Below are 24,350 nucleotides of genomic sequence, written 5' to 3'. Positions count from 1 at the left end.
TAAATCCCACGCGAAATTTAAGTGATTTACACAATAGTACAAAATTTTAAAACCAGTCATCATAAAATTTGTAACTGTTAAACTTCTACAAAACTTATTAAAATTGGTAATAATTGCTAAAATATAACAGAAAATTTATTAAAAACTGGGTAAAAATTGCAAAAACCGTCACTCAAAAACAAAAACGACAATAAAAAAATCTCTTCCATTATCAAATGCTAACAAAGCAACAAATTAAGTAGTGTGTATGTTATTATCCTACATACCACAGAATACAACACTCGTACACAACAATCCAGTGTACACATAATACACTACACCCTCGCCATTTTAAAGTGGACTACATACAGTTACATGTACTATCGACAGGGTGAGAAGCAAAAACAAGATGACATTCGTTTCTGTAAGGTTCACAGACACTATGGAAATTACAAGTCTGTATATATAAATGTTTCACATATCTATATCATTAAAAACGTGAGCCTGGTATCTCGGAAAAAATCAGAAATGAAAATAAAACCTCATTGAATGCCAAATTCATATCGAAAATCATGCAGCTTAACTATGTGTCGGAAAGTTACCTTTGTAAAGCATTTCTTAAAGTTGGGTTAGCTATCTGTACACCAATCCATGTGTTGCCAATAAGGTTGTTAGTTTTCTGTAGCATCACAGAGTTAGCACACTTAGTCTGCCATGTTACCAAGACAATCCTATATATATCACAAAGTTAGTACACCTAGTCTGTCATGTTACCATGACAATCCTATATGTATCACAATGTTAGCACACTTAGTCTGTCATGTTACCATGACAATCCTATATATATATCAAGTGAATTATGTGTCAGATAGTTTGTGTTCTTCTCCAGAGAAAAACAAACAATCCACAGAACCAAAGGATGCTCGCCGAATAAACGCCAGTTCCAAAAGGACTAATTTTGACAAAATTTAAATATGAAAAATAACAAAGGGCAATTACTCCTTAATTATGCAAAAGAGAGTTATGGTTTTTGTACACTGCACTTCTCCTTATCGAGATCTATCTACCTATGTACCTATGTTTCATGTTAATAACTCTTATAGTTTTTGTGATATGCTCCAGACAAAATCATGATGGACAGAAAGACAGACAGATGGACAAATCGTTGACCATATGCTCTCCCTTTGGGGAGTACATCAAAAACAATGACATCCCACATATTTACAAATACCATGGATATATTTAGTGGCAATGTTGATATATCTAATATTCATAGTTACAGACTTGATATTCCATAGTGTCTGTTAACATGTTTGAATTGATTGTGCGAGGCTTGGGCTACTGTGCGATCTAAGGCTCTATCCATTCCACTGTACAGTACTGATGTTGTATTATTATTAGTAACAAACTTTCCATCTCCGTGCTCTACCTACTGCTAGGCATGTCAAACAGAAGTTCTGTAGTTACCAAAAAGCCTCATGTGTTGCCTTCATAAACAAACATGTTTTCCATCAAAATAACTTCCATATATTACCATTTTTCTTTAATTTTGGCTAGATTAAAAAATTTACCAATGTGTAACCTAACCAATTAACTAACAGAGATATATATTAAGATTAATATTGTAAATACAAATATGGATAATGTGTACATACAACTGTGTGTTTACTAAAGATAAGCAGGAGGTACTCGGTCAGCCTCGTCAAGGTTGTGACACACAGACCGATAAAATAGGAAATCCTTACAAGGATTCAGACAAATCTTGATTTTCTTTGGGTGACAGCATAAGTAAAAAAATATCTGGAACACGATCTGACACACACAGCCAGACGTTACCACGGAAATAGCCAGGAAGTAGAACCAGTCACTCTTGTTAGGAGTAAAGTATGTCCAGGACAAGAGCATTGCAAAGTTCTCAAAATAAAACACGAAATAGTAAATCATGACTCTAAATCTTGTATGGCCATCGCGGGTATTCACAAAACAAAATATCAAAACATATCCTATCACAATGTTAAATATAATCTCATCACGACGATTCTGATAAAATTCAGTTTTCTGGAAAAACAGCCACATGGACATACATAGCCAGTGTACTCCTGCTGCAATTAGAACTAGGTACCCAAGTTGTGAGGCAAAGAGTGCTATAATGACGACACGAGGTCCAACCTCACAGGCTCGCCACAGAAAGTATCCAATGGCTCCACCAATGTTTTTATACAGGTCACTGAAGCTACTACCGGTGTTCGACTCATGAGAATGCATGGCACGAAGAGCTCGGTGATAGGACACCAGAGACCAGGACAGACCAATCCACGACCCAATCATAGCCACCGGGCGGATGTACACTGTAACAGATCAACACAGATATTAGTACCCTTGGCCTCACTTACAATGTACTGTGTTACAGAAATCATTTCTTCTTTAAAGTAGATTTGAATTTACCATAAAATATAAAATGCAGTGTACCTTTACAGGTTTTTGTCATCACAGAAAACCCCTAATCTACTTTATCTTTCATTGGATAACAATTAGAATTACAAGTAAAAAAGATGATGGCTCCGTTGTAGTATAACCTGGTCTCTGTACTGTAAGTTAGATCTTTTGCCCTCTTTTCTTATTCCTTTTATTTGCTGATAATCTGATATTGTATTGACAATTGATATAATAACACCAATAAACAGTCAATGAGTTTAATCTAAGATCTATCGTCCTTATCTAGAGAAATGTCTAACTAACTGTACAAGTCTAAATCCAACATGACTACTTTTCAGCCATCTTGTTTTTCAATCCATTCAGTACTCCCCAAGGAACAGAGGAACAATCTTCAATTGTCAAATTCTAAAACGTCAGCCTGTCTGCAAATTTTATTTTTCTAATCAGTGTAAAAAATTTTAGATGCACAAGTCGGGACCAATGGTGAGGTCTTCTCAAGTGATAGCAATAACAAAATAGAACTGCAAAAATCCAAGATGGCCACCATTCTTCTGTATTTATTCACTGACCATTCTCAAAATTGAACAAAAATAACAGGGGACCAAAGGGAACATACAATGTCTGGACTACGATATCAGGACAGAATGACGGACTGATGACATACGGCTAAACATACACCAAGGCTAATTTGAATAGTCTTTTATCTGATGGTGGATTAAAAACCAGAAAAACGATGTCCAATAATGACTTCATAATATGGTCTGTATTACCGGTAAATGCTTACACTTGAATACCCGCTACTCCTTCATAAAGGAATCTCTTCCAACCATGTGACTATTTCTGACCAATGAATGAATAGAATTATGTCCAATTGTCATTAAACATTATTTGGTAGAGGATTAGTAAATTTATCATTCCAATTATTTGGAAAATCAATAAATAAAAGTCAATCTTGAATAATCGCAATATTAAAATAAAATCTATAGAAAATTAATACAAATATATATATTGTGCATGGTCTTACTCGTGAAAAATAAAGGACTTTCATGTTTTTCCTCTGTCAGTATAATATACAGCTGGATGATGAGTTGAGGTGCAGACTCCAGAAAACTTTCCAGCATCCGTATCAAACTGGCATCATTGTCCTCATACAACATCTGTTTGTAATGATGGTCTTTTGTTTTCTTATTGTCGCCATCATCAACTTCACTGGTCCATGATTTACATCCATGGTAGATGTACTCCACATGTCTAAAACATCAAGAAGTTCTTCTTCAGAATATTTTACTTCATTGGTCTTACATGTAGAAGTAATTGAGCAACATAACTAGACTTAATATACAAACCATAACAGGCCCTTGGGTCTATAATGCTCACCAGGATTTTTCAGCTTTTAGTAAAAAAAATTCTTTTTTTTTTAATTATTGTTACACGTTTCCCATCAAGAGGAGGAATCTCAATGTTTCAAACTAAATTTTGACAAAATATCTTCAAAAAAATTTTTTGAAGTCTTTACTTTTTTTCCATAATGGGTCCTGCCCCTCTGCAGACCCTAGAGTTACAAACATGCTCTATTGGGCCCCATCCCTTAGACCTCACAAGCCTGAGAACAATCTTTTACACAAAATTAATTCCAGCTCTCCTCTAGGATGCTCCTGACTAAATTTGTTCAGAATACTTTCATCCCAACAGATGACCAGGAGTTTTGAAGGGATTCCATTATTTCCCATCATATTGGACCCTTTAGCCCTTTGGGGGTCAGTCCCATCATCTGTACATTTTTTATTTCTCATTACCATGAAATACTATCTGTCAAATATGAGTGATAACTGATGTTTAGTTCCAGAGAGGAAGATTTTTAAACCAATCATAACGAAATAACCATATCTGGGCTTGGCCAGTTCCAGAGGTCCCCTTCCAGATAAATCAAGTTAAATGATGATCAAAGATTAAGAAGATGTCGTTGGATGATAAAAGTTGATTTACAAACGTCAGACATCAGACAATGGAATGACGAACAGACAACAGACACACAATATCTGGCATAAGTTCACCTTGGCCCTTCAGACCAGGTGAGCTAATATTAGACAATCAAAAGAATAAATGATTTAAATTCAAACAATAATAAAGTACCTTTACAGAACTGGAAACTGTTTAAGATTCAAGACAAGTAAATTGGGTCATCTATCTGTCTCACTCCTCACTCACTACTCAGTGACAATCCTTACAATGGACAGAAGACTGAGAATTAACTTGGATTTGTTGTTTTTGAGTTTATCATCTAGTCAACTGTCAGACTGGATCATTTTCAGGTGGATTTACATTAGCTGTTGGCAACCTCACTGAACATGATAACAGAGACACATCACATTTCATCCAGAACAATGGGCTTAAAGTGTTAAGCCCAAGGACAGTATAGATTGGTCTGTTTCTCAGCTTTATGATCCAAACACCTTGGATTTTCATCCAAGGTCACCCAACCCTAGTATTAACTAAATTACGACAAATTTACATGACAACAGCGCAATATTTTAATAAAAGTACAAAGTCTGTAACAAATCTCTGTATCAATTCTAATACCATTGTTATTTATATCAAGACGACGCCCATGAGGGACATTGTCAAAAGGAGTAGCTCATTTAAAAAATAAACATGTACTTAAACACAATATTGATGACAAGCTTTCAAAAATAGATCTGAATTTTTTTAACATTGTTTTAACAGGTAATTCCAATCATATTTAAACAATACCCTGCTTACAAATGGTCCCTATTACAGATGTTCTCTGGCTCTTTTTAAACCATCTGATTCTCTAGATCTTACTGGGATGATTTACTGGATATGGACAGTCCCTATATCCCCCTAGGAAACCCCATCAACATGGTTGTTTTTATAGTCAGTAGATAAAACGTATAACAGAACAGGGTAATGAGATATAGTTCAGATGTCTAGAACATGCAATATCGCTATGTAAGTAGCTATGGTGGAGTCTTCACACGGAGCTGAGTATTGTCCTAGAGTGGAGTATTGTCCTAGCTCAATAACAATCACAAAGTCAACTTTACAGGTGTATGGAGTTCTTCGGTTACGGCATTCATCTCCTCCATCCAACCATGATACAGGTACATGACAGCCTTCTTCGATTGTAATACCACACAATCGTAATACCACACACCCATTGATGTAACATCTCTACCTACTTAAAGGGTTCTGGTACACAGCACAAAGTACATTTAATAAACTACATACAGAGTTACTGTAATCACAGTTAGTTTGTCTAATTTGCCATAGTTTAATTTCCTGCAGTATGATATATATTGATTTTGAAAAGTGTTTTATAATTTACACACTGTTTAGCGTTGGTATGTTACAAGTCCCCACTACCCTAATGATAGAAATAACAGCAAGGTTTATCTAATATGACGTTTGTAAAGTGGACAGTTTAGGTCACTGTGACCTATTTTTTAATAATAGATTTATTCATTTCCTCTGCTTGTGGATTTACATCACATTTGACGACAGGCCTAGGACATACACACAGACAGGAATCCTTAAGACACAAAGTTGAACTTAGCTAAATATTCAGACGTACAGAGAGACAGACAAACAAAGAGACAGGGATCTAGACAGCTTAACTCAAAGCTGAACCAACTGAAAGTGTACAGAGAGACAAACAGACAGACATACCGGTATACAGATAGGGATCAAAGGCGCTTTATACAAATTTTAATCTACAGGTTCAGATGGATGTACAGACAGACAGACAGAGAAACAAACAGACAGACATATACAGATAGGGATCAAAGGAGCTTTATACAAATTTTAATCTACAGGTTCAGATGGATGTACAGACAGACAGAGCGACAAACAGACAGACATATACAGACAGGGATCAAAGGAGCTTTATACAAATTTTAATCTACAGGTTCAGATGGATGTACAGACAGACAGAGAAACAAACAGACAGACATATACAGACAGGGATCAAAGGAGCTTTATACAAATTTTAATCTACAGGTTCAGATGGATGTACAGACAGACAGAGAGACAAATGGACAGACATAAACAGATAGGGATCAAAGGAGCTGGCCAAGCAATTCAAATACCTATAGTAGCAGCACCATGGAGGAAAAAAAGATTAGTATTCCAAGAAAATCAGAAAGTTCCCTTAAGTTCCACTAGAAGTGCAATATTTGAAGCACTGAAGATAATCTGCAGCATTAGTTACTGTAATAATTAGCAACATTGTTAAGCCATACACGTATAAGTACATACTGTATATGCTTTTCCTAAAAGCAGAGAGTGATAACAGTGTATAAGGTCTTACTTCTTAAGTATCACATATGAAATTAAACCACTAAATTTTAATGTTATTTCAACATACATGTTCGTTTTACGTGAGTTAAACATTAAAAATTTAACATTGAAATAACATTTTTTTGTAAGAATAAAATGAGGACAAAAAGTTTTTTTCATGTTAATTTCAAACTTATCCGGTCAACAATCTCACAAAATTCATTCTATATGAAACACAAACCCCCTCCACGAAATAAAATTGAAAATACAATGTAGTAGAAATCTAATGCTTCATTCCAACCTACATCTATTGAGGATATAAACTGATGTATCCTAGAGAAGTTGGCTCCCTAATACAGAAATTTATCAATGGATTAATTATAATACAAGCATCTTTGATGATAAAATGTGTTTGTTCTGGTGTGTTTGGAATATCCAAGTGATTCTAAATTCAGCACGACTACACACAGTGATGAGTTAGATCTGTAAACAGGAGTATGTGTTATACCACTGTAGCAGCAGGAATGACTTATATATATATATACTTCTGTATATATATATATATATATCTGTGTGTGTATACCAATCTGCAACATAACAACGTGTTATGCAAAATCTCTCTCCAATGTGCCAACCTGAATTAAAGGAAAGTCCTCTGTAAGCTTCAGTAATCCACAGGGCTGTGGGCCAATCAATATCTCATACAAACAAGAAAGAGAAGTCTAGAGCACCATCAGCTTTCTAGTCAGGAAAACAACAAGTTATGTCACCAAAAATCTGTTGTGATGTACAGAAGGACAGCAAGTCATGTCACCAAAAATCTGTTGTGATGTACAAAAGGACAGCAAATTATGGCACCAAAAATCTGTTGTGATGTACAAAAGGACAGCAAATTATGGCACCAAAAATCTGTTGTGATGTACAAAAGGACAGCAAGTTATGGCACCAAAAATCTGTTGTGATGTACAGAAGGACAGCAAGTTATGGCACCAAAAATCTGTTGTGATGTACAGAAAGTTATGTCACCAAAAATCTGTTGTGATGTACAGGAAAACAGCAAGTTATGTCACCAAAAATCTGTTGTGATGTACAGGAAAACAGCAAGTTATGTCACCAAAAATCTGTTGTGATGTACAGGAAAACAGCAAGTTATGTCACCAAAAATCTGTTGTGATGTACAGAAGAACAGCAAGTTATGTCACCAAAAATCTGTTGTGATGTACAAAAGGACAGCAAATTATGGCACCAAAAATCTGTTGTGATGTACAGGAAAACAGCCATTTATGTCACCAAAAATCTGTTGTGATGTACAAAAGGACAGCAAATTATGGCACCAAAAATCTGTTGTGATGTACAGGAAAACAGCCAGTTATGTCACCAAAAATCTGTTGTGATGTACAGAGGAACAAGTTATGCCACCCAAAATCTGTTGTTATTTACATGTAAACTGCAAGTCACGCTACCAAAAATCTATGTTTCCTTAATTTGTATTCACTACCTCATATCATTGACTTCTAATATCTTACATCTAAGTCTTTAGTCATAATTACGTGTGGCCATTGTGTTCAAGACATGAACATGTATTCATCTAGGGTAGAAAATCTTCACCTAAAAATTTTCTCAATTACATAACAATATGTTTTTATATAGAATTTTAATTAAAAACTTGAGTTTAAAGGATGTGTAGAGCTCAACCAATATAGACAGGTATTTAAATATTGAATTTTTACATTGAAATAAACAATGGATACCTGTCTAACATTCTCTGGTGACTGACAAATGCACAACTACCAGTCCAGACCAGGCATTCCATACAGGGAGGGAGTGATTGATCTTTTTATAATCTTAAAGGAATAATTTGTAAAAATGAGGTATTCATTTATTCATAGCTATACTGAGCTAGTGATTACACAAGAGGGTAAATAGTGGAACAAATCGTAGAGGTACACACTGATAATACATCTATTAAATCTCCTATATATTAGAGGTAATACCTTTTTTGATATAATTGATCAAATTTATACGTCCTTCAACACAGAGAGCTGTAACGATGAGATTCCAGTGCTAGGGGTGAAACAGAACCAGGAAATGTTGATAAGACATAAAAGTCTCCCACGTATAGTATAGAGTAAACTTTGATCAGACACAAATCTTAGTGTCATGAGAAATAATAGTACATGCATTGTGTAAATATGAACGTAATCACTTGAGAGGAACTGAACAAGTCTCGAGGTAATGAGACAGACATGGGTAAACACTATATACATGTAACACCCTACCATAGTGGCAGGGGGAACAAAACCAGCCCATAGTAGGTATGGTATTTACTTACTAGTTTCAACATTTCACAGAATTTCTGGATATAAAGTAGGTTGTTTTGTTGGTTACTAAGGAGCTGATTTGGTTATTAGGCCTTGAGCATCTGTGTCTAGTGTGGAGGTCCTGAGTTCAAATCTTTGCAGTCTTCCTCTTGGATCTCCTTTTAAATATTGACCACACTGGCTTCACAAACTTATAAGAAATATTTCAAAAAGATGAAATCATTCCCCTCGGTCTCCCTTTAGCTTCTGCTCTGTCTGCAGACATATCTTGGTACAATGTATACCCTTGTTCAAATCAAAATGTATGTGCTGCATTTTGAAAGTTGAAAAGGGAATTTTAACATATAAATGAGCAGGACTTTGTACATGTATTAATCATAATGACAGATTACCCCTAAGATCTACGTATTATGTTGTACAGCACTCTGCTCTGTGTATCGTACAAAAAATACAAAACGCTTTCATGGTGAATGAAGTTCTAAATCGCTATGTCATAGCAATGACAATTAACTGATGTATTCAACCCACTCTCAATCTAGCGCCACATTTGCCAACCTAAATCTTACTGTTCACTGTTCATACTTCACAATGTAACTTGTGTTACTTGACACCAGCTTGAATAACAGATTTTAAAGGAACAAATAACAAGGCATTAATAAAAATGTTTGTAACATTCTATATAGAAGAGTATACTAGTTACCATAATATACAAAGTCAGCGCAGTCATGGTATACACTGGTCAAAAGTATAGATATAAAATGTATGACGCACACCTTGGGTTATCTGTGGTATGTTTAGTCACAACATTGACCAATTGATGCCCTATATAATTCTCTGCATAAATAATTTGCCCCAAATATCTACACTGATAGTCATCTTATAAAGTTAGTGAAACGTGGCAATGGCCTTGAGACACGTATCATGCATAATTATTCAATTTTATGTATCTCTGGAATATACGTACAAATAGTGGTGTAAACAGTGTCAGTTTCATACATCTCGGGGATATCTACCATATAGAACATGGTGTCAGCTTCATACATCTTAGAGATATCTACCATATAGAACATGGTGTCAGTTTCATACATCTCAGGGTTATCTACCATATAGAACATGGTGTCAGTTTCATACTTCTCAGGGATATCTACCATATAGAACATGGTGTCAGTTTCATACATCATAGAGATATCTACCATATAGAACATGGTGTCAGTTTCATACATCTTAGAGATATCTACCATATAGAACATGGTGTCAGCTTCATACGTCTTAGAGATATCTACCATATAGAACATGGTGTCAGTTTCATACTTCTCAGGGATATCTACCATATAGAACATGGTGTCAGTTTCATAGATCTCAGGGTTATCTACCATATAGAACATGGTGTCAGTTTCATACATCATAGAGATATCTACCATATAGAACATGGTGTCAGTTTCATAGATCTCAGGGTTATCTACCATATAGAACATGGTGTCAGCACCATACATCTTAGAGATATCTACCATATAGAACATGGTGTCAGTTTCATAGATCTCAGGGTTATCTACCATATAGGACATGGTGTCAGTTTCATACATCATAGAGATATCTACCATATAGAACATGGTGTCAGTTTCATACATCTCAGAGATATCTACCATATAGAACATGGTGTCAGTTTCATACATCTCTGGGATATCTACCATATAGAACATGGTGTCAGTTTCATACATCTCAGAGATATCTACCATATAGAACATGGTGTCAGTTTCATACATCTCAGAGATATCTACCATATAGAACATGGTGTCAGTTTCATACATCTTAGAGATATCTACCATATAGAACATGGTGTCAGTTTCATACATCTCTGGGTTATCTACCATATAGAACATGGTGTCAGTTTCACACACCTCTAGGATATAATATCTACTCTACAGAAGATGGTGTTTGACATTTTTAATAAAAACGAAGTGATGTTGTACATATCCACGATCTTAGTATTATGCTGAATGCAATCGCTGTTGTTAAGTTATTATTACTTTTATTTGTAAAAATGAAAAAACGAGACCTAACAATAATTAAATGAAAAATATTCAGATAAATTTCTATAGAGTTTGGGATTTGTCCACAAGCACTCCACCCTTCATTCAAATCCAATGTTTAGATAGACGACTCAGTTTCTTTACCAGGGCATAAATATAATCAGTAGTATGTGTTTTGTGTAAAACATGCATTTTGTACATTAGAGTTATACGTGTAATAAATCAAAGGCATGTTCACTATGTTTAAAGCCCATGAAAAGAGAAACAAGAGATACACAACTTAAATCACTTTCAGAGAGAGAGAAAAATATGCTCCACATTATATCATGCATGTGACTGAACATTTATCATTAATATCATTATATTATGGCGATATACCGATATCAAAGCACAGGTACCAGGCTCATCTGTTGATAAACATTTATCAATCCGAGCGTACATTTATTGACAGACAAGACTGGTATCCGTGATCAAATCCTGTCCGATTCTTACCGCACTGCTGGTCCCATCATGAGAGGGAACGTGAAGAATACACGACAGAACCATGTACACAATGACGTCCTAACGATCTCCGGTTGTTCCTTTTCACGGGTGTAGTCGAGGTAGTACCATTGTACACTTAAACCATTAGATATGACCGCGGGCACCAAAGTAAAACTAGCCGTGAGCCAAAATGCGAGGTAACGTCCGTGTCTGAAGTACTCTTCAGTAAGTACAATGTCCGACACAAAGTCATACAGGAAAAATAGAGTAGAACACACCGTGATAAAAAGGTCTATTTTGGTAAAAGGGTAACGATATGAACCGTCTGTATGGTCGATCAGATCGTATTCTAGAAAACTGTTTCTCCGGAAAACCGTGGCGGAGGGCTGGGTCGGGCGGTCTGCATGGGTCGTGTCCTCCAGGACCTGTAACTGGATGGAGTCTTCTGAATACCCATTGACCGTCCGTTCCTGATCTGGGGTTAGTTTGCATTTTGTCCGCCGTGTCTGGATCCTCTTACCTCGGCCGTTACAGCGTGAACTTGACACGCCACCCGAGAACGAAGCCATTTCGATGTTTACTTCACACCCTGTCAGGGTCACCTGTGCGTTTTGTTGTTGATAGTCGATCCACAGTTGACGCTTGGATTATGTTTTTGAGGGGCCAAAAACGGGGTATTGCAACGTGCTCTATTCATCCATGTCCGCACAGGATCACTTCGAACAAAATACCGACAAAGACAAACGGTAAGTACACATGTACTCTCCATCGTCACGCCGATATATAGAAATATGAAAATGGTTGGTAGACATGCAACTTGAAAGTACTAATATCAAAACTTAAAACCAGCAGTTTACTTTCGTTTTACAACAAGAACCAGATACACAAGGAAATACTGGCTATATAATAAGAACTTAAACGTTACTCCCGGGAGGAGAGGGAGGTGGGTGTGTCGAAAAATGTCTGCACGATCGAATTATCAGGCTCTGTCTGACCAAACAAACGAACACTACTCACGAAGAAAACGTTCATACCAGTGGCCACAATGCATTGCATTACTTAAACATCTACACTTTCAACATTACATTGGTAAGACCTCTCGACCTGCTTACGTTATGAATAGAGCAGGTATCCAGACTGGCTTCACAGGTAAGGTGGCTAAAAATAGATCACCCTACCTGGACAACAGTACAAGTTAACCTTACCCATATAAATATAGTCATTCACTCACAAAATTCTACTACAATTAAAGTGTAACTTTGTGACAGTATTATAGCCAGATGTAAGTTTCTTATGTCAGGCACATTTTACTTCTTGTTCATGTTTGGCTGAAGTTGGCATTGAACTAATCTTGATGTGCTAAGTAAAAACATACAAGTGTAACAGAACAAGGGAAAATTCACATTCGATACTGTTGAGTGTCCCAACCAGGAATCAAACTCAGGTCCTCTGGCTCTACCAACTGAGCAAAAGAAACTTGTTTCAGAGCCTAATTTTCTAAAATGACTTCCTTTTTCCAGCTGCAGGGGTGGAACAAAAATTCAAAACAAGGGCGTGTAATATAAGTTAGCGGTTGTGAAGGATTTTGACAACAAAATATCAATGGGTGATAAAGCTATTCTGTCGGCATAAATTCAGGGTTTAGGTGAACAGCTAAAATGTTAAGGTGTTTCCTCCTTTTTTCATGAAAAGAAGTAAAATATTTACTGTCTTCAGGATACTCATTTTGTTGAGAACCAAGAACATGTTATCAGAAACAAACTGGGTTATGATTGTTTTTTCAGTTTCTTCAAGTCAAACTCAAGAGGGGTGGCTATCTTATTTAATAATAATTTTGAATTCAGAGTCAAGAAAGAAAAAAAAAACTTAAAATATATAGAATTATTACAAAATGTTATTTTAGATACAAAAAAGCAATATCCCTTACCTGTTTATGATCATGGACACATCAAAAGTTAATTTGGTGAGATCAAGAACACAATGGAATGAGGAAGGAGAAAAAACTAACAAGTTATCTTTTTGGTTTGGAAAATATAAAAATTCTCTGTCTGTCTCTCTCTTATGATACATTTTCCTTCATCTTTCTTTGTGTAAAAAAATTAGTGGATCAGTAGGTGAGAGATGAAAATGTGTATAGGTGAGTGGGGGTGTGGGGGGAGGGGTGGGGGGATGAAGGGTGAAGAGTGAGGAGGATATGTGTGTGAGTGTGGAAGATGTACATGTAAGAAATGACAAATTCTTCTTTGCTGACTAGCAGATAAGGATGGTGACTGATTGTTGATGATGATGATGATGATGATGATGATGATGATGATGACGATGATGATGATGATGATGATGATGATGATGATGATGATGATGATGATGATGACGATGATGATGATAATGGCAAAGATGGATAAGAGGTGGAATAACATCTTGTACAAGTGTGTGTGTAATGATGTGTGTTTGAAGGTGATGGTGGGTGCATGTGCATGCATGCATGCGTGAATACAAATATATTTGTCACTGCCATGTTTAAAAATGATGTAAAAAACCTTAAAAAAAATAAAAGAATTAAAAAAAAAGAAGCATGCTCCGTCAGCTAAGTGACAGAGAATACATTTAACACTATATACAAGCCACACCGATCCACTCCTATAACACCAGGTTTTATATTTGTTCTCAATCTCAAATCTCCTTGAATACATGTACATAATGTACATACATACATACATACATACATATACATTTGCATGAAAAAGTACATGTTCCATTTAGCATCCATGCAAAGAACAGCTGGACAATCTATCCACCATCGTATGACTTTGTAAAGCCCTTCACTATGTGAACCTAGTAATATTTTAAACTTAATTGCTCTGTAAGTTCATGACAATGAGTAACATCAATTATTATGCAAATTGTAGCCTCAATCAGTACAGGATAGAAAAAAAATCCTCGAAGCTCTTGTAATGTCCTGGAAAAATTGGGAAGAATTTGTTGTGGCTAGAAGTATTGACTGCCAACTCTCAAGTCAGATACAAATTAATAGTAATATCGGTACCAATGACCCCTGACCTTAATGATGGTCAGTAACTTGTAGTCGGCACCATTTACACCTGACCTTATCAATGGTCAGTAACCAATAACCCTTGACCTTGACCCCACCAGTCTAAAGGGGACTTCCTACCATTTTACACACTAGTACCCAGGGTAAGGTGACTTGTTTCTTCTACTTCCTTCTCCACAAAGACTTTTGTCCCCTGAAGACTTATCTCAATAACTTTGACAGAGAAGAAATCCTTTGCTTTTGCAGTGCTATATATGTTAGTATGGTATAGGGAAAAATACAAAATTTTATAGTGTAAAAGAGCAAAGAAAATATGTATTCCTGTCAAGTACCTCACCCAGGAACCAAACCTGTATCTTCAGCACGATGATTTATTGGCTCTATTAAATGCGCAAAAGAAGCGTACTGAATGACAGTTATTTTTAACACTATGACTCTGACCCATTCTTGTTATACTGGACACCACAGTGAGAATGTCAACTGATGACAATGTATGGAACTACATTGTAATGTTAATCAAACTTGCCTTTGCAGATAAAGCAACGCAGAATGTCGGTTGAAGTGGTCCTTAAGAACAGTGCCCGCACAACTGGGGAGGGGCCACACTGGGACGAAGAGACTGGCACTCTCCTGTATGTAGATATTTGGGAAGGTGACATACACAGATGGAGATCTTCAACAGGTGTTGATGAGAAAATCCATCTAGGTAAGATCGAATGATGTGGGTTACACAGTTAATAGAGAGTTCTTTTGTCGGATTCTTTTTCATTTTAAGAAGATATTTATCTTTTCATTATTTGAAATAAATTATCAGATGATGTCTGTGTGTTTGTCACTAGATAATCAGTTGTTGTCTTTGTTACTAGATACCTGTGTGACACCTGTTGTGTTTGTACCTGTGTGATATTTGTACAGTGCTGAATAGAATGGCTGTAAACATGTATTAGAGTAAGAAAGACAAACTGATTATATAGACTGATCAATATGTTATTACCCGAGATTTTCTACAAGATTTAACTTACGGAATATATCTTGCTACCTGAAATAAGCCCGTCTTTTCAAAAATTTGTCTGTCATTATATTCTTTTGTTTAATGTGATTTGTTAGAGGGACCAGTGAGCTTCATAGTGCCGAGCAAGACAGGGGGTTACATCATCGGTAAGAACAGGAGTATCTGTCATCTCGAATGGGACACAGAAAAAGTCACACCATTACATACTGTAGAAGAGGAGACAACAGATAGGTTCAATGACGGAAAATGTGACAAGAATGGACGACTCTGGGCAGGTAAATATTATGTTTGGCAGAGGGAGAGTAACTCAAAGGTACAAAGATGGAAAGTGTGACAGGAACGAATAGCTCTGGACAGGTAAACATTACATATGTTGTAGGGGGGATAACTCACAGGTACAACGATGGAAAGTGTGACAGGATCGGGAGGCTTGACCGGTAAACATTACATATGTTGTAGGGGGGATAACTCACAGGTACAACAATGGAAATTGTGACAGGATCGGGAGGCTTGACAGGTAAACATTACATGTGGTGTAGGGGGGATGACTCACAGGTACAACGATGGAAAGTGTGACAGGAACGGACAACTCTGGACAGGTAAACATTACATTTGTTGTAGGGGTAGGGGGGTGGGATAACTCACAGGTACAATGATAGAAAGTGTGACAGGATCGGGAGTCTTGACAGGTAAACATTACATATGTTGTAGGGGGAATAACTCACAGGTACAACGATGGAAAGTGTGACAGGAACGGACAAATCTGGACAGGTAAACATTATATATGTTGTAGAGGGGGGGATAACTCACAGGTTCACAGGTACAACGATGGAAAGTGTGACAGGATCGGGAGGCTTGACAGGTAAACATTACATATGTTGTAGGGGGGATAACTCACAAACTTTAATGTGTGGTAAAATAAGGAACAGAAGGTGGGATACTTTTACATGATAGTTACTATACAATGTATTTCAAATGTTTGTTATTTCAGGAACAATGGGCAAGGAGTTTAAAGACAGCATTGAGTTAGAGCGTGGGTGTTTGTACAGTTTTGACAGTTCAGGACTGAGGAGTCACATGGACAAGGTCAGCATATCCAATGGCATCGCCTGGACATTGGACAACAAAACCATGTATTTTATTGACTCTCCCTTGAAGAAAATCTACGCATTCGATTATGATGCAGAGACAGGAAATATCAGTAAGATTGTTTTTTTCAAAATTGCCTTTGAGTTGCCCTCATGTTCCTGTGTCCTGTGTTTTTAACTTTAAATAACTTTATCATTAGTGTAGCATAGCTTCGTCATGTTTAATGAGTCAGTGTGCGTTCGTTGAAAAAGATATGGAGTTACTTGTCTGACTATGTGGGTTTTCACTGGTAATTAAGTTTTCTCCCACAGTAAGATCCCATGCCCGCTTCCATCAAGGCCAACAAGAGTGATTCATATAAGCTGAAAGCTTTATTCGTAGTTGTTGTAAAATAAATAAGGTTTATATTTAAAGAAATTCTAAAGCATCCTATTCTTTATAGTGTTTCACCAAGCCAAATGTGTATAAAAATCAAATGGTTGATCACCATTGTAATGTTGCTGCACAGTTTAAAGTAAGGATACATTTTGTAGTCTCCACATTAAACTGGACTTGTGTTTTAAATTGCGTAAACTCATTGATTTCAAAGGACAGAAATATCACTTGTATTAGGTTATTTTGCTTATAATGTCATTGATGTCTCCTTACACTCTTCTGTATAAAATGGGGGGGTTGGCATCCATGTCCAATGCACTTGAAAAAAAATATTGTTGTGGAGAGATATTATCATGTGAAGGTGTTTATATAGTTTCTTACAGAGCAGCAAATTTCCTCATAATCAAGCCCTTTAAATATTTGTTCTCTATTTATGTTGTGTACTCCGATAAAATTTAACATACATTACAACATGGACAAGTCAAAATCGATGGGACCAAATGAAATATTCGACTTATCTGATGGTTCAACTTAGCCGTGGTTCTATGAACGGTGATATTGTGCATCGACGATTGACTGTATTTTCATCGGTTGTTTACCAGTACGTGTCTTACAACATGGCGTGACAGTAATGAATAACTAACACATAAATGAAAACTTGTTATACTTTTATACAAGAAACGATATATTTCATTTAAATAAACAGTTATAAGTATGAATATAAAACAAAAATTGTAATGTGAAACACTTGTCATTGAATTGCAGCACACACATGTAAGTTAGTTCATTATTTCAGTCCTTGAAAATCAGGTGCATTCACTTCTAAAGGGTTTTCTACAATTAATTGTACTTTTTAATGTCACTAATATAAATCTCTGTCAAATTTTAATTTACACTAATTTCAAGATTATTCACTTCAGGTTGAATTTAATTTGACAGAGTTATGCCCCTTGCACTTCAAAATTTTCAGACAATCTATAGCTCATTATCTCAGTCAGACATTTTGAATTGAAATTTGGTATATACATGTATTATAGAAAAACGCTGGTCAAATTAGTTGGGTTAGATAATATTTATACGCGTAGATCTATACTCCTTGGCCTTAGAAAATTTCAAACACTGTACATTTTCAATTTTGTCCCCGAGGGCATTCTTGTTGTACTGACATATCTAGTTTCTGAATATTTTCAGCATATTTGAAAAATATTTGTATTTTCAAGAATAAAATGTTTGGGTTTAATTTCAATTAAAAATCACTATCATACACAGTATAAAAGGAGTTGCTTCCCTTGTATAACATAATCTCTGTTTAGGCTAATGGCAAATTTTTCTCATTTTTCTCATTTGTTTTTACATATGTATGTCAAGAAAATTGTACAAAATGATTGCTATCCTTTTCATTTTCATTTCACACTCTGTATATCTCTGTACATACACTTCACTGGCCATTAAAATGCCTGGCAAGGGTGACTGTTCTCTTTAGAATATTATACACAAATTTTCCTTTAGATTTTCTAACTGGCCATTTTATAGGAATCTGAAGAGTGTTTCATATTACATATACATGGTTTTAAATGTTGTATAAATAAAACATATATATAACTCCTCGGAAATCATCATTCTCTTATCTCTTCAGACTATTTCTGATTTGTTCAACATCTTCCCTTCTACAGTGGAGCCATTGGTGAATAAGTGGGTCAGATCACAATAAAACACAGCTAACCTGTCTTATGATTGTGTCTGAGGTCCATTATTCATTCCTTTTACCAATGTCATGCCAATATTCCAAAGAGAATTTGTGTTGGTTGATTGTCATTTCCGAAACATTGCATTGACTTTTGCAGCCTTATATAAGATACAGTACCTTGACTTTGGCTGTCTTATATCTGAGACAGTATAATGACTTTGACTGCCTTATATCTGAGACAGTATAATGACTTTGGCTGCCTTATATCTGAGACAGTATATTGACTTTGACTGCCTTATATCTGAGACAGTATAATGACTTTGGCTGTCTTATATCTGAGACAGTATATTGACTTTGGCTGCCTTATATCTGAGACAGTATATTGACTTTGGCTGCCTTATATCTGAGACAGTATATTGACTTTGACTGCCTTATATCTGAGACAGTACAATGACTTTGACTGCCTTATATCTGAGACAGTACATTGACTTTGGCTGTCTTATATCTGAGACAGTACATTGACTTTGGCTGTCTTATATCTGATACAATTCATTGATTTTGTTACACCTGTCTACAGGTAATAGGAGAGATGCTGTCGATGTAGCTAATGGCTATCCTGACGGGATGACAATTGACATGGAAGATAAGTTATGGGTGGCCTGTTTTTCAGCTGGGAGAGTTGTTAGATATGACCCAAACACTGGTAAGTACATATTGTAAGATAATTGATTTTCATAGGGGATGGATTTTTGTTGAAACCAAGGGTTCTCTTAATTCATGATTTCATATGATAATATATTACAGATGTATTCCTGATGTTTGACCAGAATTAAGACATAGTACAATATAAAATTAATTCCAACAGAATATGTTGTATGAAGTTTTGAGGAAATTACACATGGTTTTAGTTATAGTTAATGGCATGCTTCTTTTAAAACCATGAACAATTTCAATATTTCGAGGAACTTCTGAGTATAACTCAGAATAATCCTGAGACAGGTAAGAGGTTAGATATGATCCACAGGTAAGAGGTTAGATATGATCCTGAGACAGGTAAGGGGTTAGATGTGATCCCGAGACAGGTAAGGGGTTAGTTGTGATCCCGAGACAGGTAAGGGGTTAGATGTGATCCCAAGACAGGTAAGGGGTTAGATAAGATCCTGAGACAGGTAGGGGGCTAGATGTGATCCTGAGACAGGTAAGGGGTTAGATGTGATTCTGAGACAGGTGAGGAGTTGGATGTGATCGCGAGACAGGTAAGGGGTTAGATGTGATTCTGAGACAGGTGAGGAGTTGGATGTGATCCCGAGACAGGTAAGGGGTTAGATGTGATCCCGAGACAGGTAAGGGGTTAGATAAGATCCTGAGACAGGTAGGGGATTAGATGTGATCGCGAGACAGGTAAGGTGTTAGATGTGATTCTGAGACAGGTGAGGAGTTAGATGTGATCCCGAGACAGGTAAGGGGTTAGATGTGATCCTGAGACAGGTAAGGGGTTAGATGTGATCCTGAGACAGGTAAGGGGTTAGGTGTGATCATAAGACAGGTAAGGAGCTAGATGTGATCCCGAGACAGGTAAGGGGTTAGATGTGATCCTGAGACAGGTAAGGGGTTAGATGTGATCCTGAGACGGGTAAGGGGTTATGTATGATCTTGATTAAGGTAGGTACATGTGATATTCTACAATTGACTTAATTTATGTTTTACTGTTGTATTCTAGTTTACTCCAAAATACCAAAAGGTTTTCTGGGAACTGTGTTTGTATTCAAATGCAGAGAGGTACAATTACTTGAAATAATATCACACAATATTTTCCTCTCCTACAGGTGAGGAGCTACAAGTGATAGAGATTCCAAGCAAGCGAACAACATCTTGTTGTTTTGGGGGAGATAACTTTGAAGATCTCTATGTTACTTCATGTGCCAAGCACGTAAGTGTGGAGAACCTAACATTGAATGAGGTGCTAAAAGAGGAGCCTTTGGCAGGATCTGTGTTCAGAGTTACAGGACTTGGGGTCAGAGGTCAAGCAGCTAACAAATATAACAGATGAGAGTGGCAGTCACCCATTATATATCTGATAAGATAAATAAAAGGGACTTCACTTTATGTTGTGTTACCTCTAGATAAAATTCTCTGGAAGCAAAAGTTATGTATTAGTCAGATACTCCAACACTATAGTCATACATATATTCATGCATTTCATGGGAGATCTGCTCGGATTAAAAATAACATGACATTATAGAGGCTATGTCCAGCTGTTGTGTGGACCTCTAGTTGGTGCCTTTGTCCTTCAAATGGTTAAGGCGTTACCATGATCTGAAGTATACTTAAGTCTTCACCAACTGTTTGGTATTTAAAGTATATTTGCTTAATAGCATGTTATAAAGGTTGTACAGAAAGCACATTAGATAGTAAGTATATATACCAACCAAGAAATAAAACTATCATACAGCACTTATTTACTTTTCATTAAACTCCTTCAGGTCTGATTTCCATCAAATCTATGACCTTATCTATCTTATCTTAATCCTCCCACATCAAATTAAATCATACTATATAGTATCCACTAAACATATTCAAATTATTGTTCACCCGTAGTCTGTTGTCCTTTTTTTGGCCACCATCATCATCAGGTTGGCTGTTCAAATCACCGTGTGTGGCCGTGGTACATCTATCCAACTTCGTTGTTCTGTGTTTAAATACTCCTCGTTATGAAGATTTCCCTTCATCTGCATTTGTGCATTGTCCCAGTTTGGGACAGATCCGAATAAAAAAAAATCATCATGACGGACAGGCAGTCATCAAGAATTTTTACAATAATACTTTATTATCGCTGTTTCTAGAGAGGTATCTTATGAATCTTTTTTCAAATTTCATATTGAATTCTCCTTGGTCTCTAGGTGTTCATTATCTCCCTTGAAGATTGAATAGGAAGAAAAATTCACCGACAGGCGGCCATCATGGATTTTAAAGTTGAAAGTCTTTTGTCGCCATCTCTCGAAATGTACCTGGTGGATTTTTCTCAGATTTCATTTATAGGTTTTCCTTGGGCCATAGTTGTGCCCGTTTGATTTTGAAAATTATTGCAAAAACAAAATAGCCAAAAGGTGGCCATCTTGTATTTGACAAGGAAAATTCACAATGGCTATTTCTTGAGAATTATGGAATGGATCTTTCTCAAATTCCGTATGAAGATTCTTCTTGGTCCCGAGGTATGCATCATCTCGTGTTGGAATTGATTAAGAAAACAAAACTGTAGTTAGGTGGCCATCTTGGATTTTGACCATGAAATTTTTGTTATCGCTATTTCTCGAGAAATAATGCATGAATATTTCTCTAATTTCATTTGTAGGTTCTTCCGGGCCCCGTTTGATTTTGGGACTGGTCTGAAAATAAAAATGGCTGACAGCCGACGATTTTGGATTCCGTAGCTAAATATTATTATCGCTATTTCTTTAGAGGAAGTTTCAAATAACATAAATACGGGCAAAATCAGGCAAAGGAAATTGAATTAAGTCCAGACAACTTGCGTACCGTGTGCGTAACAGACAGAAATTGATGTGAATTTAAATTTCATATAATATGACACCCAGTTACCCGTTTTATTACCTTAATAGGGATGAAATAACACACGCTGTCTTCTTACAATAAACAGCGAAATGTGCTCTTCACTGATGACTTAAAGGAGTTTAACCGTTCACTCGATAACCGAAGGCGGAAAAGTACATATCTGTAAACACGGCTAGTTTAATCATGGTCTGCAGCGCGTCAAATGACCTCTTAGACTTGTGCAGTACCACAATAAAAGATTTCAGTTTAATTGTGAAAAAATCACTTGTATTAAACACAATGGTATGTTGTGTTGGTGATGTTATACATTCTTTTATCTGTAAATCAGAACTCACATCTATTTATGCCTTACTTAATGATTTCACTTTGAACATATGAAACGATACCACTTGGAAACTGACTGCTTCAACCGCTTCGGTCTTTAACTTGAAATATAAAACTTTGTCCATAACGCAGAGAAATGACCACGATGTTCTTAGAAAAAAATCACGAAAACTACAGCGAATATTTATTTTGTCTATTAAAAACTGTCAAACCACTATGTATAACACCAGAGACGTATATAACAGTGTTATATACGTCTCTGATAACACGCAGTTTGAGTTTAAGTTGCTGAAGCAAAATATTCTATAGCATTGAGCAAAACATCAAAACGTTGATTAGGAAAAGAATTGTGCCTTCGTTGAATCTAAGGCAAGATGGACCCTGAAATTGAATACATGAGCGCTTCAAAACGAAGGTGAAATAGAGCCAAGTAAAAAGTCGAACTGCATTTTGTTGGGTTTTCGTCCTTGAGGATTTGAGAGCAATACTGAAGGTCAGAATTGTTGGAAGCCTAAAAGGTGGCTGAGAAAATCCAGATTGGTGGGGAAAGATGTAAATCAATAAATAAACTTCATAATTTTAAATATTGAGTTATTTTAAAAGAACGTTCATTATTTGTGTATATTCTGAACAGTGTCACTCTTCAAATATACGCATTACAACATGGCGTGCAGGTTACAAACGCCTGACTTGTACCCCACCACCTTTGTCTACAACCTGCAACCCAGACACACAACATAGTAACACACTTCAATACATATTTAGAATAAGGTATAGTAGAGCCAAACAAGGAATATTACGGAATCATATGGTTGTTTTGCTTTTACCAGGAGAGGAAACTTCATGAAAACACGCATCAGTTGCAGCAAGAACATTCTGGGCTGGCTTCGTGTCTTCAATTTTATACGACTTACATCGGATTTACACGGCGATAAGATGATAATGAGGAAACATGATTTTAGTCAGTTGGAAAGTTCATTACAATCGTCTCTACTTCTCAAGTTTCCAATAAAAAAGTTTCTTTAAACACGTGCAGCCCACTTTGATTCCTGTTATGTGTAATCCCTCATGTTACACGCTATTTATATGAAGGTTACTGTACACATGGCATGTAATGAAATTGTGAGACACGTACTTGTAGTTCTATATGTAGGCTTGAGCGACGAGTCCCGGTATTATAATCTTTTAGGGTGTTGATTCGGAGAAAAATAACTAATGTCTGGATGAAAGTTCCAGCGTGTCTCTAATTTTACTATTTAGGGTAAAAGTTTCTACGTGTTCGTAACACTGTAATATTGTATACAGTAAATTTGTGGTTAAATTCTGTCATGAATTCCCGCCTAAGGTTTGTGGCTAAAATTCCTTCATGAATTCCCACCTAAGGTTTGTAATTAAAATCCATTCATGAATTCCCACCTAAGGTTTGTGGTTAAAATTTCTTTATAAATTCCCACCTGGAGGTTTATATTAGAGCTCCGTCGTCTTTCAAAGTCTTTACGACCCCTTCTTGTTCCCCATCCTGTGGATCCATGGAGGTGAAGGGGGAGACTTGACCTAAATACCACTGTTAGGTTTTTCGGTCGTCACACAGACTAATCCTTCAACATATTCTTGTACGTTGTCAGATTAACAGATACACAAGATAAAATGCTCAAGCATGATGCATATTTTTATTTCCTCACCTTGTATGCAACATAAA

At 36.3% G+C, this 24,350-nt stretch overlaps 2 protein-coding genes across 4 annotated transcripts; one reads left to right on the top strand and one right to left on the bottom strand.

Annotated features, from left to right (window-relative positions):
• Positions 1-1,647: 1,647 nt before the first annotated feature.
• LOC132557349 (XK-related protein 6-like) lies at positions 1,648-12,114 on the bottom strand. Its single transcript, XM_060221843.1, has 3 exons — positions 11,555-12,114; positions 3,440-3,666; positions 1,648-2,327 (listed from the first exon to the last, which is right to left on the bottom strand). Exons 1-3 carry the CDS (start codon positions 12,112-12,114, stop codon positions 1,648-1,650), a joined length of 1,467 nt encoding a protein of 488 aa, XP_060077826.1.
• A 112-nt stretch (positions 12,115-12,226) lies between these two features.
• On the top strand, positions 12,227-23,593 carry LOC132556973 (regucalcin-like). Of its 3 annotated transcripts, none has more exons than XM_060221447.1 (7): positions 12,227-12,291; positions 15,129-15,300; positions 15,702-15,881; positions 16,598-16,807; positions 19,335-19,460; positions 20,584-20,687; positions 23,482-23,593. In XM_060221447.1, the coding sequence occupies exons 2-7, from the start codon at positions 15,144-15,146 to the stop codon at positions 23,584-23,586; spliced, it is 882 nt and encodes a 293-aa protein (XP_060077430.1). In that variant the 5' UTR covers positions 12,227-12,291; positions 15,129-15,143; the 3' UTR covers positions 23,587-23,593. The 3 variants fall into 3 exon arrangements, with proteins under 3 accessions (XP_060077430.1, XP_060077437.1, XP_060077423.1); XM_060221454.1 differs by lacking the exon at positions 23,482-23,593 and adding an exon at positions 22,110-22,536; XM_060221440.1 differs by lacking the exon at positions 23,482-23,593 and having other exon boundaries at positions 20,584-21,211.
• Positions 23,594-24,350: the final 757 nt, after the last annotated feature.

This window comes from Ylistrum balloti, unplaced genomic scaffold, assembly GCF_031769215.1.
Source record: "Ylistrum balloti isolate Yb309-2 unplaced genomic scaffold, AGI_CSIRO_Ybal_v1 Utg369652, whole genome shotgun sequence".
NCBI classification, from domain to species: Eukaryota; Metazoa; Mollusca; class Bivalvia; order Pectinida; family Pectinidae; genus Ylistrum; species Ylistrum balloti.
Note: the sequence above shows the minus strand (reverse complement) of the source record. Positions and strands in the feature narration are given on the sequence as shown.